The sequence below is a fragment of the Cimex lectularius genome, unplaced genomic scaffold (genome assembly GCF_000648675.2).
Source record: "Cimex lectularius strain Harlan isolate CLEC.00 unplaced genomic scaffold, Clec_2.1 scaffold210, whole genome shotgun sequence".
NCBI lineage: Eukaryota > Metazoa > Arthropoda > Insecta > Hemiptera > Cimicidae > Cimex > Cimex lectularius.
The window spans coordinates 304,393-322,067 of record NW_019392884.1 but is presented as its reverse complement, the minus strand read 5'-3'; the positions used below and the strand labels follow the sequence as shown (position 1 = coordinate 322,067).

The window sequence follows — 17,675 nt, the reverse complement described above, 5'->3', positions numbered from 1 at the left end:
TATTGGCCTATATACTACTTAATATACTATATTACATAGGCCAATAAGTCTACTACCTACTTTAGGTAAAATTTTACAAAACTCCTATTGAAAAGAATTCTTCCGATACTAAATTCTCAAAACATAATCCCAGACCATCAATTTGGTTTTCGCAACCGCAAACTGTCCAACAGTTCCATCGCGTGGTAGACATTATTTCCTCCTCCCTTGAGATGAGACTACTGTTCTGGGGTCTTTCTTGACGTAAGCCAGGTTTTTGATCGAGTTGGGCATCTTGGCTTGCTATTCATGCTCAAGAGTATCCTTCCCTATTGTCTCATACTGCACAGTTACATCACTGACCGATTTTTCCAAGTCATCGAAGGCAATTCCCTCTCTGCATATTTCCCTATCCTTGCTGGTGTTCCTCGGGGTATAGTGTTCTGGCCACACTATACCACAGCTGACACACCATCACGTCCCGAAACCACCACATTCACATTTTCAGACGATGCAGCAATTCTCCCTAGCAACTCCATCCTTGTCATTTCCACTCGAAACTTTCAACAACACCTCACATTACTACACTACACACTACGTCTTGGTGTAAAAAGAAAAGGATAAACACAGACAAATCCACCCACATTACCTTCAATCTCCGTAAAAAGATCCACCCCCTCCCAACTGCGGACAAGGTGCGGTACCTCGTACATGCACATGCACACGACTGAAACCTCAGGTGGTTATGGCACATCATAGAGCTCTTGCACTTCTTTACAAACGTTTTAATTTACCTCTCAAAAATAAAAGGCTGCTTTACAACATCATAATTAAGCCGGTATAAACTTACGGGCTGGAAGTGTGGGGTTCAGCCAAACATACCAAACTTCACCGCATTCAAACTGCCCAGTCCTTAATACTACGAAAAATACTATATGTTCCATTTTATGTTTCGAACCTAACTAAACATATGTACATACATATTCCTTTCTGTTAGCGCATATTTCATAAAAACCTCCCCACTAACGTAAACCAGCACATCAGAAATCTCGCATCCCGACGAATCCCCTCAAACCCATCACGCCGACTGAAGAGACAATGGCCACGAGATCTCCTAGGAAGTGATGAGACTGAAAGTGATAATGACACAAGTATTAATTAAACGGACGATTTTTTAGTAACATTGGACTAATACCAGTGGGTATGGGTAATACAGCTTATAACGACAATTGGCGCCAGATTGATTTGATGGTTTTTGAGCATGAAAGTGTTAATTTTTAATCAAGTTTTAAGAGTTCTTGTCTAGCTGATTTTAAGTAAATGGATGTAGTATTATTAATTGCGTTATAATCCCTTACTACTTAGACTAGCAAATTAATAAAAATGATAAATGGTGGAGTGAGTATGTTGTTCAATCTTTTTAAAAAGATAGTTCCTACTCACAGTAAGTTTGTTTTTGATTTAATAGTTTCTAATTCTTTTGTATAGTTAGCGGGTGTGATGAGGAGTTTAACATACGGTCTATGAGCCAAATAAAACCAGCAGCTTTTTGGGTCCATGGGTGAGAAGAATCCTCTGATGCCATAGAGTCGGTAGCTGTGGATTTTCTATATAAGTCTAATTCATTTAGGTTGTTTAATAGAAACAATTTAGGTAAAAATTTCAAACAACCATCTTTATTAATTTCCAATGTAAAATTTATATGTGTGGTGTTTAGTGACGGTTACATAATGGTCATTTGATTGAGGGATCGTGAGATGCGGTCTAGTGTGACGTTTTAGAAATATATTTTTTTTATCGTGCAAACGTTTCCATCTTTATTGAGATCATCTTCAGGGCCTGGGATTTAAAAACATTGTTTAAATTGTACATGTAGGATGTAAAAAAAGTGAATTTACACAATGCTAGAAATTTTAGACACAAAATATTTTATATGTATATATATATATCCTCACAGAAAACAAACACTCTATTATACTTTGATTGACTCTAAAATTTCTAGCATTGTATAAATTCACTTTTTTCACATCCTACGTGTGTTTGTATAAGTTAAACAATGTTTATAAATTCCAGACTCTGAAGATGATCTCAATAAAGATCGAAACTTGGCACGATAAAGAAAATGTTATTCTAAAACCTACGTCACACCAGACCGCACCTCATGATCTTTTAATAATAATCGTAAAATTTATATTACGGTGTAGAGAATTAATTAGTTGAAAGAATTCTTTGAGATCCTCTAATGTTCCCGACCATTGCATAAAATATCGTGTTCATAGCGTTTCCAAAAAAGGACAGTTTTAATTGTTGTTTGATTTGAAAAGATTTTTTTCAAAATTATCCAAGAATATTTCGGCACAAAGTAGGGACAATGGACACCCCTTTGTAAGCCTTACATTTCGTAAAATTTATTATTGAATTTACAATAATTAGATAGTAAGCATATATGTAAGAGTTCTATTATATCATTGTTTACAAATTCTTTAATATTGGGTTGTCCGGAAAATAATGCAGGATTTTAAGTTTTCATTAAAAAAAATCTATATAAAATATTCTGTTTACGTTTACAGGATTACNAGAACATTGCTTTAAAGTAACTAGTTTCTTTTTTTTTGTTTAATACCAAAATCCTGCATTATTTTCCGGACAACCCAATAGAATTCTCTGTAAGTTTTTGCTTTATGAGTTTTGTACATTTTTCAATAGGTATATTTTTGAATAAATTAGTGACATCGAATGATACTAAAACACAGTTGTTAGGTATATTGATGTTATTTAGTTCTTTTATCAATTCTAAAGAATTGTTGATACCGAATGTATGTGAGAGTTTTAATTACTTTATCAATTGTAATTGCAAGTTTTTGGCATGGGGAATTAGAAAAGGACACTACGTCTTATAGGTTTGTTTTCCTTGTTAATTTTGACTGTACCTTAAAACATTGGGGGGTTTCGGGTTCGTTGGTATTATTTTTTTAACTGCATATTTGTCATCTGAGAATAAAAAGTCACTATTTTTTACGGTTGTTTGTACTCTAGTTGTTCATTTTCAGATGGGATTTTTTTTTCATTCTTTATACTCTTTTTTGTTTAGAAATTCTTCAACTTTAGAAACGTAATTTTGGTGTTCAATGATAACTATACTATTTCCTTTATCGGCTTTTAAAATAACGTTGTTGTTACTTTTTAAATTTTTATATTTTCTGTGAGCAGGATCTTTTTAAAAAGGGTTTTATGTTGTGAAAATTATCCTTATTATAAAAATTATAAAAATATCCTAGGGAAGATACGTTTCACAACCCTTTCACACAACACCAATATGACATCACAAGAATACACTTTATGTGAGAATACTTGGTTCAAAATTTATATTTCAATCTTAAATTGTATTTTTTCTAATCAAAATATGTTTTGTAATTTATCCAGGCTCTGGAGAAGACCCGAATAAAGGTCGAAAAGTAAGGAAAAAAATGAAAAAGGTGTTTTTCTAAACTACTTCATTTTTGACGGCTCCTCAGGACTTCAACAAATTCGAAAGAACGCCAATCCAATTTATTCATTAAGGCAAATTCGGTTAGTACGATAGGTGAAGAGGTACCTGAAAAGGTTCAATGCATTATTAATGTAATTTATACTACTGGAGTGAAACACGTTTCCATTCCGAGAAAGCTGCAAGGGTGGAGTACAAAGCTTTGTATCTCTTTTTGATAGTAATTTATGAAATTCATTCAAATATCGTCAAGTACCCTGTTGTTTAACAGGTGGGTCGTCCAAAGTGGGATTGCAGCCCAGCTCTGCCGGGGGGCTAAAGGCCGCTGTTATTGATTGCAGCCGCCCTGGGGGCCCGGGGCCCCGTTCTATTTTTGGACCCATTCGCCCTTTCTCGTCCACGACGTGCACAGCCGCACCCCCGCCGAAATCGCTGACAGGGGTGGGAAGCTCCATTCACAGTTCTCGCATGCTCCCCTCGATCTCATGACCCACTTATTAAATTTATTTGGGTCAGAAAATTCACTGAAACCAATTCCACTCGTTTCCGGCATGAAAAACCTTTTTCCCTTCTAGCCCTTTTTTTAGCATTCTTCAAATTATTCTTTTTAATTATTACTGACCGATTTTATGATAGTCAAAATATTAAACGAGAATAACGAAAAATCAGACTATTTACACAAACCTTTGGATTAATCTTGGCAAATACATTAATCTAGGAATTTTTGGTATAAACAAGACATTCAAATTAAAAATATAATCATGAACATCATAGATTTTTGGCCTACAATCATTATTTATAAGGCACCTATAACTTTTTTTAATGTACAAAATAACAAAAAGGAACAGTTTACATTTATTATTAATATTCACAATAAAATAATATAATAAAAAATATACAACAGATAGAAAAGTGTATTTAAACACCAGGCAGGGCATGCATATGTGAGCATCGGTCTTAATACTGTTTTGTAAAAAAAAAAGTTTATTTTTTTCACTGAGATGAAGTTTTGCACAACAGCGGAATTTTTATAAATTTTTTCCTATCCACGGACTTGATTTCGTGAATAAAAAAGTCTCCGTCTTCATCCTACTCTTACAGTTGCAAAAAAAAAACTGCAAGAAAATGTTCTGAGCACTGAATCGTCAGCAAATAGTTCTAGCTGAACGTTAGTTGTCCTAGGGAAGTCATTTAAATATACGGAGAATAATGTTGGGCCTAGTAAAGATCCCTGAGGTACCGCCAAAATTGAACTGTAAATATACGAGTTTCCATTTCCAAGGTGGAGACACATTTCGTATTTTTTAAATCGTAAAGATTACAAGTAAGTCTATATGGGAAGTTTAACTCTTGGTGGGGTTGATCCGAATTTTACGGTTGCCAAAAAACGCCAGGAAAATGTTACGAGAGCTGCATCGTCAGCAAATAATTCAAGTTAAACGTTAGTTGGCTTAGGGAAGTCATTTAAATATATCGAGAATAGTGTGGGACCTAGTACAGATACCTGAATTACCCCTGAGATTGAACTGTAAATATACGAGTTTCCATTTCCAAGGTGGATGACACATTTCCTATTGTTTAAATCGTAAAGATTACAAGTAAGTAAGGTAGGGAAATTTAACTTACTATCCAAACCATAAATCAAAATACTTGACTGATGGTGTCCAGGACAGCACATTACCCCTGATGATGATGAGGACAAGCGGGGTTTGTCCTTCACAGGGACTGGAGCCTTCTGCTTATTATACCTTCCTAGTTCCCTAGGTCAATGCAATCGACTCAACCCTTCTTCTCAGAAGTATCATATCAGGTCATTGACTGTTGCCGCTACAATTTCATTCTTTTTGGTTTTGTTCTGTACGCTAGGTTAGTCTACTTTGAACTGTTACTTCGCATTCGAAGATGATATGGATGTCTGTTTCTTCCTCCTCATTAGATAATCTGCAGATGGGATCATCATTGTATATGCCCATGTTGTGTACAATAGATGTTTTTTCAGATGACAGTGGCCGGTTAATAGTCTAACAACTACTCTGAGTCTGGCCTTCTCCAACTTCAGCAGTGAGATTGCCAATCTTAGTGAGGGTTGTTTTAGCGTTTATCCACTTTTCCTTCTGTTTTATTTGGATGCATTCGCGATGAAGGATTCTGTATTTGTTTTTGTTATCCCAAATTGTTCAGGGCCTATATATGGTCTTGCAGATCCTCTTCCGACCAGTGTGACTGCTTTTTCGTTACCCAAAATCTTTTGCGCCCTGGCACCCAAGATTGTGTTTACCCAGGTTTTTGAGATTTTCTATGCATTCATTAACTACTTTGAGGTGACTTTTTTATGCACTAATGCTTTAATAGCTGCGTGGCTATCAGATCTTATGAGGATTTTTTTGCCAGTGAAACCTTTTTTAGGGATTTTCTATGGCACAGGATTGATGGAACTTGCAGTCAGTCATCTTCGATATTATTCCGTTATGCCATACAGTAAAAAGCGTTTTAATAATATCTAACAATACTACCCCCAGTGTGGTTTATTTTAATTGACATTGCAAGTTGCATCATCCACCAATCTGCAATGCTGAGCCTGTGTTGATAGGGCGGGGCAAAATCCAAACTGATCCGGCATCAAAGTGGCATTTTGATCCATAAATTTCCTCAGGCGGGGGTAGATTAATTTCTCAAAGACATTATTGAAAGCGCTGAGCATACATATAGGTCTATAGTTATGGGAATCCGTATGATTCTTTTCGGGTTTATGCAGCAATATCGAATATATAGGTCAGAAACACTAATGCTTTCCTGGATAAGTTTTTGAGCATTGTGTTGTAAATATGGTTAATATTAATTATAAAAAAATATTATCTAATATTCGAAAAATTGAAATTGCAGAAAAACAGTAATTTAAATATCAAAATAATCAATTGTAGCGTACCAATTTAAGATTAAATACACTCATTTTACACACAACTAAGAAACAATTCAGTTTAAATTTTACAATCCATCAAGCTAGGTGGGAGTGTTAGACTATAAACGAAGTTCTCACAGTTTCATTTAAAGGACTAGCTTTTACAGACAATTGTCGAGCACTTCTTAACCCAATTCCACGTTCCAAGACATATAACAAGTGCGATTTAAAGAATCCAATAAACGCTTTTTTTGTACAGATAAAATCCTTGTAAAATAATTGCTATTTTTTCCTACTATTAATACAAATGATAAAAATTTAAATTTGAGGGATTGTCTCAAACGCGCAAGGAAACGCTGTGGAAATATGTTAATATTATATATGTTTTATTGAATCATTTACCTTACTTTAAAGAATTGTTTTGCGATGTTGTTTCTTATTTCATATANTATATATATAGGGTGATACGGAAAGGGATAGGGATAAAAGAGGCGGCACCTGGAGCGCACCATTGTGGAGAATGGATACCTGAGTGAACTCATCTCATCTCATCCACCCAGGGAGTTACAGCCCACTTAATGTGGAACTACAACGACGACGGGTGATACAATGTGGGTAAGGCTCGGGGCCCAAGAAAGGTGTACCTCGGGTCCTCATCCACGTCCCTTTCTCAATCCATGTTCCTTCATTCTTTCCTACGATCTCTCCCAACCCTTGGTTACAAGGGGGGGGTGTCCGTGCGCAAAATAAAGGTGTGCCAGAGGGCGTGGCAACCTCTCTAAAGCACAAGCTGTACTCGTGTCGGACTCGGGTCGGCATGGGCGGCGGGTGCCTTATCAGAGGCACACGAGGGTTAGGGTACAAGATCCTGTCTGCACAGACGAGGGAGGGTGCATAACTATCTGTACTACGGGGTAACAGAAATGTTCCAAGGTTCAGCCCAAAGTTACACTGGGAGTGGACTCGTAGTTGGCCGTGGCGACACTCCTGGCGGGTACCTGGAGAATGCGTGAGTAGTGGCGGATGGAAATGGGTAGTGAATCGGTTGCTCCTATTCGAGTGCGCTGTGCACGCAGGTATACGCAATGTGCTCGATTGGCAGCTTTTACCGTAGGCAGTCTCCTTTAGGGGGTGGTTAGCGATTCCACTTTAAACGAAATCCGCGGCCGGAATGGATCCGGAAGTTTTACACTGGGGAAGCCTCAATACTCTGGGAGATAGAGTGGCCTTCTCTATCTAGGGAGTGCGCGGGAGACCAGGCTGATGTATTTCGGCCTAGGTAGCCCTTTGCGCGCGGCATACGGTTTGATGCTTAATGCGGACCCGACCACTCGGAATGGGCAAACGGGGAGCGAGCTGAGCTGCCTCTATAGATACACCAATGCTGGGGCAGTAACACACTTCTGTCGTATGCGGAAGTTCATCAGCTCTCATCTTGAGAATCAAAATGTCCGATAAGGCCAGAAAGCTAGGTGCGGAAGTTAAAGACATTGTCCTTTTAAGGACGACCAGTATTCGGGAAAGCCATGCCCTGTTAGAAGCCCAACCAGAATCCTTGCGATTGCCTTCCAATAATTCTTTTGTAAGTTTTGCGGATGGCCCTTCTATGAATCTCTTCGCGTGCCTCATACCTGTGGTATTAGTCCAGGTTTTAGACTCATTAAGGATCCATTTTAAGATGTATCCTCTTCTGTGGCAAGCTGCTAAGCCGCAGTAAGGTTCTGCGCCCAGAGACATGTTGGCTCCCTTTTTTGGCCAACATGCCAACCTTTTCGTTGCCTCTATGACCCGAATGTCCAGGGACCCATGCCAGAGTCAGGTCATTACTGTCACTGACTTCAGTCAGGGCCTCCATGCAGTTCCAAACACTCTTTGCCTTCGCCTCGCATGAAGCTAAGGCCCTGAGTGCTGCCTGACTGTCAGAAAAATGGCTATCTTCCGGAAATGTATTCCTAGACTTTTTATTTCTCTGGCACATTGTTCAATCGCTGTGATTTCTGACTGGAAAACTGTAGCATACTTACCTAGGTTTACCGACAGTTCGGTCTTGGGGTTCATCCTGAAGACCCCAGCTCCCGTACCCTTGTCGGTTTTGGAGCCGTCAGTATACCAGTAATTTGCCTTTAGTGTTCCTTTGGCCCATTCTTCCCGTTCTGGTACAGGGTGATTTGCTACTCGTAACAAATTTCTTCTGTTCCTCAAATCCAACAAAACAGTTCGTATAAACCATGGTCCATTTCTCAACCCTTTCGCAGGTCATCACCATACGTTTTTTTCAAAACTATGGTTTTCTTCATAAAAGCAGAAAATTACGTTGATTTTTTTTGTGCTTTTATATAACTCTACCTGACGGAACCAAATCCTGGCCGGATGTTGTCACGGACGAGGACACGGTTACTGCCTTGGACGTTGATGTGGCTTATACTGACTTAGACCGAGTGGCTGACGGGAAAGTAGCGAATTACAAGGTATTCCAAGACAGCCCCGTGGCGGTATACCAAAATCCCAATTATATGGTAGAAGCTATCGTCGTGGGAGTTAGGTGCCTGAGCGTACAATCAAGACGACGAGTCATTGGGGATACAGCACTCCCCAAGATGCTCCTTACACTTTCCTTAATAGCCCTTCGTTCATCGATGTGGATAGCGTGCGGCCACATGGATCAACCAATAACATCCGCCCCAAGAAGGGCCATGAATTTGGACCATAAGGCCGGCGGCGAGGAAACGGACACACGATTGACCTGACGGGCGGTGAATGTTGGTGAAAGTCGAATCACCAGGAGATCCGTGATTTTAAGGGTACTGTGCTATTCCCGGAAAGAGATTACTTAGTTAACTGGAAATAATTCAGAAATATTGCTGCTGAGGTGTCTCACACTGTTCTAACTTTTTGTTTTCAAACGTTTGTTCTACATAACTTATTTCTCCGCGAAATTTCATCCCTTGGCTAAACCCTTTCTGCATGTTTTCTTAACCTCAACTGAAATATTGTTTCAAATTGTTTTCATGTCTTCATAGACAGATAAATGATGTGTGCCTCCAAATTTCACGTGAAAATTGGGTTGAAGTTACTATCAATCGTAGAGTTTTGTTAAATCAAGTTGTTCTGAAGGTTTATCAGTAGGTTTTTATACTTTGGTCTAATAATATCAGGGCTTTGTAAAATCCAGGTATCATCTGAGCCACTAATTGAAAAAGCGATCACAAAATAATTTTAGTAACGGAACCTGACTTTACTTATAATCAGCAGATTAATTGGAAGATACAGAATGGTTTAGGTAGAAGTTTAATTTTCTTATAAGTACTAGGAATCCCAAATTGCGGATATGTAATTCTCAGACTTTTGCCTGGAAAAGATTGTAGTTTTGGCCTATTAGATTAGGGTTTAGTGAGATCCATTTTTTTCATCCAAGCCAATAATATATAAATAGGCAAAAGTTCCAGCGTCTAGTTAAATGAATCAAATTCCATAATGCGGCCGTATCAAATTTTAGTAAACGATTGGCAGACATATTAAGAACGCTTAACCAACAATTCAACTATACTTTACTCGTAGATATCTTAGAAACAGGAGTTTAGTTGGCAGTTAGGAAATTAAAACACTCAACGCTGACGATATAGTAATAATTGCCGACAATACGCGCGGCTTACAACTCCTCACGCAAATAAATACATTCACACAATCGAGTAGTCACGAGAGTCTTTGATATTACACCGGTGACTGCTCCCTATCACACTGAAAATATTTTTTTTTTTAATTACCTAGACTACTTTGATGAGTTTGTAGGGTACTCGGCATTCCATTAAAAACACTTCCAAACATGCTATAATGTTCACGCTAATATATACATTCACTCAAATTGAGAAACCTACGCATGAATGGGCAGGCTACACCTTGCATTCTAGTGCGTAGTGTTCTAATGCTGCTAGCTATAAGCACTGTGCTTAGTGTGCTAATATACATTAGTGTGTTAATATACATTAGTGTGTTTACATGTACACTACATAAAGGGTATCTCTTTGGTGAGAAGATACCCATGTGCCAGCCTGGTCTGACCTACAAAAAAATTTCAGATATGTAATGCAGATTGCAAACGAAGCGAATATTTGATTTTACAGGGATATATTTTAAGTCCCACCCTTTTCTCTCTCTTCCTTGAAGATCTTCCCTCTGCACTTGAAGGCGGTGTTTGAGTTGGTAGCACTCAGGTTAAAATATTACTATATGCTAATGATGTGTTATTCTTAGTGCATAAAAGAGTAGACTTACAGAAGAACATAAAATATTAGAAGGGTATTGTGAGAAATAGGATTTTACTGGCCAAATCTAAGAAGCTCGTTTTTACAAAGGGGGCAGACTTGCTCGCACAGGCACTTTTTTCTACAAGGGATTGTTGAATTGTACTGGAACTGATTTGAACTGTTGAAATTTGAAATCATTATAAATACTACTTACTTTTACGCCTCGTCTTTCCTGCCATTATCAATTAAGCAGGTATCATGAATAAGATAGGATTTAGTAGAATTTTGGCTGGCCTCATATTAAATAATAACATTCCACTGAAAGCTAAACTCAACTTATTCAATGCTGTGTTGCTCCATGCTTTCCAAGTTTGAGGATATCATCAGTACGACATTGTCGAGGAATTTCTGAGGTTTTTTATCAAAAAACTTTTTGGCCTATTTGGCCTACTCTTATCTACCTCTAATTATAACCGTTAGGACCTGCGTTTTTAAGTTTAGGCCCTACCAGATTTTTCTTATCGGTCCCAACGGTCCTCCCCTCTTCAGCAGTTAGTCATAACCATAGGTAGTATCCAGGATGAACCACGGTGAGGTGCCTGGTCGGGATGATGGTGAGGAGAGTGATGATGCTAATATTATCCACTTACTTTCTTATTTCCTTTTCTAGCCGTTGTTCCGTTAACAAAAGCAATTGTACTTTTAGAGCTGGTTTCGAAAAGGAGAGCCCTTCCCAACTATTCCATTTTTGCTTCTTCTTTTCGAACGCTGTTCATCCAATTTGGCCTTAAATCATCAAAATTTGGGTGTTTTAGTTCATTCTATTTGTACACTGTGTTACGTAACATCATTGTCAAGCAACGCTGCCGTTCTCGACCTACAAGATCAACAAAGAAAAAGAAGAGGAGGGCAGTCCTACGCTGTTAGGTTAGTTTCATCTTTGTTTCTTAATTTCAATTTTTAAACTTAAAAATGCCTCTTAGTGCTGAGAATGTTGGGCGTGGTGTGGCACTTATTGATGATGGACGTTCCATCAGGTATGCGGTTATTGCCATCGGAATACGAAACACTGCGAGACGCCGTTGGACGTTTTCGAGAACTGGGTCCTACCATAAAAGGACCGGTTCTGAACGCCCTGTTCTGAAGAATTTTGCGAAACTAGCACCTTACTGTTGTTCAATTCATCAGGTTCAGGAAATTCGAGGTGTTCAAATTTCTGAGCGTACTGCTCGAAGAAGACGAAATCAGTACGGACTGATGATTTTTCCCCCGTAAGAGGACCTTTTTTTCAAATACCCTGCTCTTTCAAGTAAGAGGAACAGAATTGATTCAAATTTCTTTGAAGACTGACAAGTAACGTCAAGTTTGAATTGAATTTTTTTTTCATCCAGATTATTCGTTTTATAGTGTACAGTTTGTTGCGTAGCTCCTGCGGCGTGGGAGGAATAAAATAAGGGTATGGAGTAACCGATTCTTCCCGTTCAGGATGTTCGAGGTTTTCAAATTTCTGAGCGTACTGCCCGAAGAAAATGAAATCAGTATAGAGTGATGACTTTTCTTCCGTAAGAGGACCTTTTTTTCCAATGACGCGCTTATTCCAAGTAAGAGGACCAGAATTGATTCAAATTTCTTTGAAGCCCGACTGACAAGTAACGCCAAGTTTGAATTGAATTTGTTTTTTCATCCAGAGATTATTCGTTTCATAGCGTCCAGTTTGTTGCGTAGTTCCTGCGGCGTGGGAGGAATTAAATAAGGGTGTGGGGGTAAAATTGAAGATGTTGTGTTTGTCCGAGGTCTTCCCCTGGTATAAAAGGATGAATTACTTCCTTTGTGGGTAGAAGCGTTTGTCGATTAGTAAAAGTTTCTCGAAACGGACGGCAGAGGTTGACGCGGGTGAGGGAGTTTCATTCATTACATGTGGGTGTAAGCGGAGGGGTACGTGGGCACAATTCCAGGCCCAATCGGAACCCTTTCCAGCGAGGAACCCTCCAATGAGCTACCCTTTCCGACAAAGTGGGGGTTTCATTGAACCCTCGCGTGGGCGAACACAACCCTTTATAAACTCCGGCCACCCCTTTTCAACCCATTTCATCGCAACGAGTCCTTCGAACACTTTGTCCTATCTCCTGAGCAAAACGTAAGTCAAAATACATACAATTTAACAAATTTACCATGTACTTATAAAATTATTAATATTCCAATCCTATGTAAGTTATGTTAAAAAGATAAGTACATAAATAATGTCTAAATCGTTTAAAATTATGAAAAACATCATCTACATCAAAGCTGCATTGAAACCTTTTCTATTTGAAGTAAACAATAACAAAAGATTTTTTTTTATTCTGAAATTTCTGTCTGTAAAACTTCATCTGAAAACAACTTACACATAAAATGTCATAAATATGTTAACTATTGAACTAATTAATATATTAATATTTTAAAAAATTGTTAATATTTTTTATTTTATAACGTTTTATAATAAAAACAAACTTGCACACAAGAAAGGACTTATAATTATTGTTCTATCATTAACAAACATTTTAATTTGAAAATTATTTCGTTCTAAAGATGTTTTTTTACCCAATAGTTATTTATGATAGATCGCAATTTTTAAAAAAATTGAAATTAAATAATAGTTTTTGGTCGGATCGAGGAATTTTTCATGACATACTGAACCAAATTCCACTTTGATCCGGTTGTGGAAAATCATGGACAACCACTGTAGTCCAATAATGGATGTACAGCTACCATTCAGGTTATTTTTGGTAAAGTACGACCAACTGGCTAGGCACAGTTCACCTTTATCATCCTAAAAATTATCTATAATTATCATATCATCTTTACACCATTAAAATATAAATAAACAAATGATATACGAAAAGAAGAAATGAGATGCTTTGAAAAATGTTACTTCAAAGAAAATTCCATTTTTTAAGTAGTTTTTGTCAAATCACTTTAAACTTAAGTTTAATCCTTTTTATATATTTATTTAATTTAAAAAATAATTACTCATTCAAATCATTACATATATATTTTTTAAATAGTTAACTAAGTCCAGTTAAACTGAGATAAACAAGTCGTGGGGATCAATACTCAGCATAAATAATACGTCTCCAATAAAGGTAGCTTTGGACAGCCTTTAATATAAAAAAAAAATCGTAATTTTTTCCAATTAAATTTTATTATTGTTTTTTATTATTATCTCCTCGTCGGGCATGGGCAAATTAATAACATTTTGATGCGTAGTCTCGAAAACAATCGGTCTTTTTTTGGAACATCAACAGGTGGAGCATGCGCCCTCATTTCCTCGTCCCGTCGATATATGTTGAGAAATTTTCCCAAAGGGAAAAACCTTACGACTTTCTTCCTTGACTAAATAGTAACGATTATGTTTTTTTTATTACTTTTAAATACTTGAAACGACGTGATAGTAAAATTGTCGAAAATAACATATCTGTTATGTTGTTTTTGTTCATTCTTAACTGATTAGTCATTTATTTAAATAACTGGGCATCCGTTTGATAAACAGATAGAAAACAGATTAAATATTAACCTAATATCATGACTAAAAATCACTATAATTATAATAATTGCTTTACAAATAATTGTTTATTTTTTTCTATATGGAATATTTTGGACAGCAAACCTACGTTGAAGCATCAATTATATATATATAATATATTATATATATAATATCTATATAAGGAATGTATATAAACAATAAATATTGAAGGTAATTTACAAAATAGAAGAATAAATTATAAATATGATCTATTTTTGTTTTTGTTTTTATTCTTCTTGTTTTTTCCCCCATTATGGACAATTTAATTTGGTCAAAATTTTAGAAAGTTTACGCAATTTAAAGAAAAATCAATAAATTATCATTTTTCACAATTTAACATTAAATAAATGACTTAACAAAGAATAACATGACAATTTGTCCAAAAATTGTACAAAGTCTGGTTGTAATTTAAGGTTAAATGAAATGTTGACAAGTTTGTTTAAAATGTATCATTTTTTGTTTTTAGATGTTGAAAAAAATGTTTCAAACATTAACGATATCTGGAGTGTTGATGAGGTTCTTCGTCTTCGTGTTTATGCTGTCAGCTGTCGGAGCGTATCCTATGCTAGGAGGGAGCAAGAGGTACCCCCAAAGAGCATGGAGCCCTCTGCCGATCGTTTATCAACCAAGAGCTACGAGACCTTACGCTTCGTATTACGACCCATACGCCCAGGAGGCGTCGGACGTGGTTGATTTCTATTACCCTCAAGATCCTTACGACAAGTACAGGTTGTACCAGATGCCCTACTACGTCCCGGAGCAGTACTATTACGACGACGAAGAAGAACAGGAAGAAGAGATGGTCCCCTACGGTCAAGACTGGTACAACAACGGGAACGCCGAGGCGAACGCTATGTTTCTCCAGAACCTCATCATGGCCCAGATGTTGAAAGATTCGACGAACAAAGGAATGAGGTACCCTTTGGCATACCACGGAAAAGACGACTACGACGACGGATTCGTCTACGGAGAACCGATAAGGGAGGTGCCGACGAAAGAAGACAAAGACGTGAAAGAGCTCAAGTCCCTCATCGGTGGAAAAGAACGAAGACTCGGGATGGAAAATCGTAAGAGCAAGATGGAAAATCGATGGGTCGATAAGAGATCGAACCCCATGACGACCGTCGCACCGGAGACGACCACGAAAAGGAACAAGGGCCAGGACGAAGTCGTGATGCTTCGTCCTGCGACTCCTGCCAGACACCCCTCCTCTTACCAACAAAGGGCATACAAACCATCCGTGTACGACGCAATCAAGAAGCTTCTCATCGAACAGGTAAACTACTTAAATTTAAAACAAAACATGTTATCTTGTCATGAAAGGGCTTCTTTGTAAGGAAGGATAGGAAATTTGGAAGTTTTGAATGGGCTTCCCTCTGAATGAGGGAGGATGAGTATTGATCCAAAGTTCCATCCGCTGAATGGTGACGTCAGGCCACCTAGGCGCCCAGCCCCACCCATTCATAACTACTAGGTTTTCTATTTTTAAAAATCAAATTATCAAATTTAAATACTTTTATATATTTTTCATTTTGACTATTTTTTCAGAAAAACGACGACAAGAGGCAATCCCAACCGCAGAAGAGGTCTTACGTCCTTAGCGAAGATGCTTTAGTGGAGCAACTCGGCAATCTCAAAAAGGCCTAATTATTCTAAGTACCATTTATCGATATGAAGTTGTTTCAAGATTTTCCTGGTGTAACTGAAATTTCCTTTGACCGAGACATTTACTCGTAGGCCCGCTCTTACGAACTCGATGTTGTCATCTAGACCTTTTTACATTTAATTTTTGTCAATTGATATAATTTAAATTACATTTCTAATGAGAGATTAGATAATTTGTCTAATTTCCGTGTCCGACATCGAGGAGAGAGAACAAACTGTGAAATAGCATATTTAGTTAGTGTAATGTACGGTGTATAAATTTCTTGCATGGAGAAAATTGAAATGATTATTTAGACTTTCTAAATATCAAATAAAAAGTTTAATTAAACGAATAGAACTAATTATCCTTTTTAGAAAATATTGGAAAATTTAATAAAACCCCGAAACCAATAGTAGCTTTCAATTGTAAGATTATCGGTGTTGCTTTTAGTACAAGTTGACGTCTCGTTTTTATTTTTATTTTTATTTTTATTTATTTAATTTTTTAATTGATATTCGATTCAGACTTATCTTTTGAGAATCATGAATGAAAAATTAAATTTCAACTCTAAGATCTTTATCTGCTCTGGATTAGTGAATAAAACGAATTCTCATTTACGACAATAAAATATTATTGTTTGTTTACGTTATGTTAAATGTTTTTTACAAAAAGAAAGTGTTAAGAAATAACACGAGTCAGAAGTCGAGTGATCTTAGAATATTTTTATAAAGATTAGTAATTTTTTAAAACAAAATGTTATAAACCTATATTTGATTAATTTTGAAAAAAAAGAATGTTTGTTTTAAAAAGGGGTTTTTTACGATAAAAACCAATTTTAAAAAATTATGAGGCGTGTTAACTAGCCAGGCATAAATTAGTATGTATTTAATTGAATAAGGTGTTCTATACAATGACTGACCTTAAGACTGGATAGTATTTTGTTTTGATTAAAAAAAAATAATAATAATAATAATTTTTGTCTTTTATAATGTAATATAATAATAATAATAATTTATGCAATATGTTAAATGTGACCGCTTCTTCGTAATGCTTCCGTACATTTAAGTACATCTTTTGACTGACCTACCGCTGACGGGATAATATTTTTGGTGGGCGTTAAATATTTAAAATTGTATATAGTATCTGTTATATTTTGAGCTGATTCTACTTAAATAATAAAATATAGCCATTATATTTTATTATGTACTTCTTAACAATTCTATAACTGTCTGCTCAGTATAAAATAAGCTTTAAGTTAAATGTCGAGACTTATGTGATATGGATAATAAAATGCTTTGGATCTTTGTGTAGTTTCTTTCGGATTTTTAATTTTTCTCTCTCAGGTACGTTTTAGACGCATGGTTTGGAAGGATTTTTTCAGTAGGTTAATTTTAGAATTTTAAATTAACTCTTTCCTATTATAAAATCTACTAGTTCGAGCTATCGGTGAAAACTACTTTTAAAAAAATAGTGAAACAGTTGAACGTTGAAACAAATTTGTGTCATTTCTTTTCTCTAATCGTCAATTAAGGTTTTAATTTAATGGTCCGAGAAAAACGTTGTGGCAAAGGAATTTGGCTCGAAAAATATTAATCCAAAACTCTATGTATGTCCACTCTATTTTTCTATTTCTATTTATTTTCAAAGTGAAACGTCAGTACAAATCATTTGTTGATAAATGTTTTTATATTTTTGAAAATATTTGTAATATTTGTACATTGTAACTTTTCTATTGTTATATTTGTTTTTTTTATTTTATTAATTAATCAAAGATGAGACAATGTTAGTGAGCCAAACTATGTTACCACCTCAAAGGCAAATGGGTGAAGAAACATGTTATTGTGAAAAAAGCACGTTTT

At 36.4% G+C, this 17,675-nt stretch overlaps 1 protein-coding gene across 1 annotated transcript; it reads left to right on the top strand.

Moving 5' to 3' along the window:
• The first annotated feature begins 12,642 nt into the window (after positions 1-12,642).
• LOC106674296 lies at positions 12,643-17,276 on the top strand. The gene is made up of 3 exons (XM_014406933.2): positions 12,643-12,746; positions 14,638-15,447; positions 15,720-17,276. The coding sequence occupies exons 2-3, from the start codon at positions 14,638-14,640 to the stop codon at positions 15,816-15,818; spliced, it is 909 nt and encodes a 302-aa protein (XP_014262419.1). The 5' UTR covers positions 12,643-12,746; the 3' UTR covers positions 15,819-17,276.
• Positions 17,277-17,675: the final 399 nt, after the last annotated feature.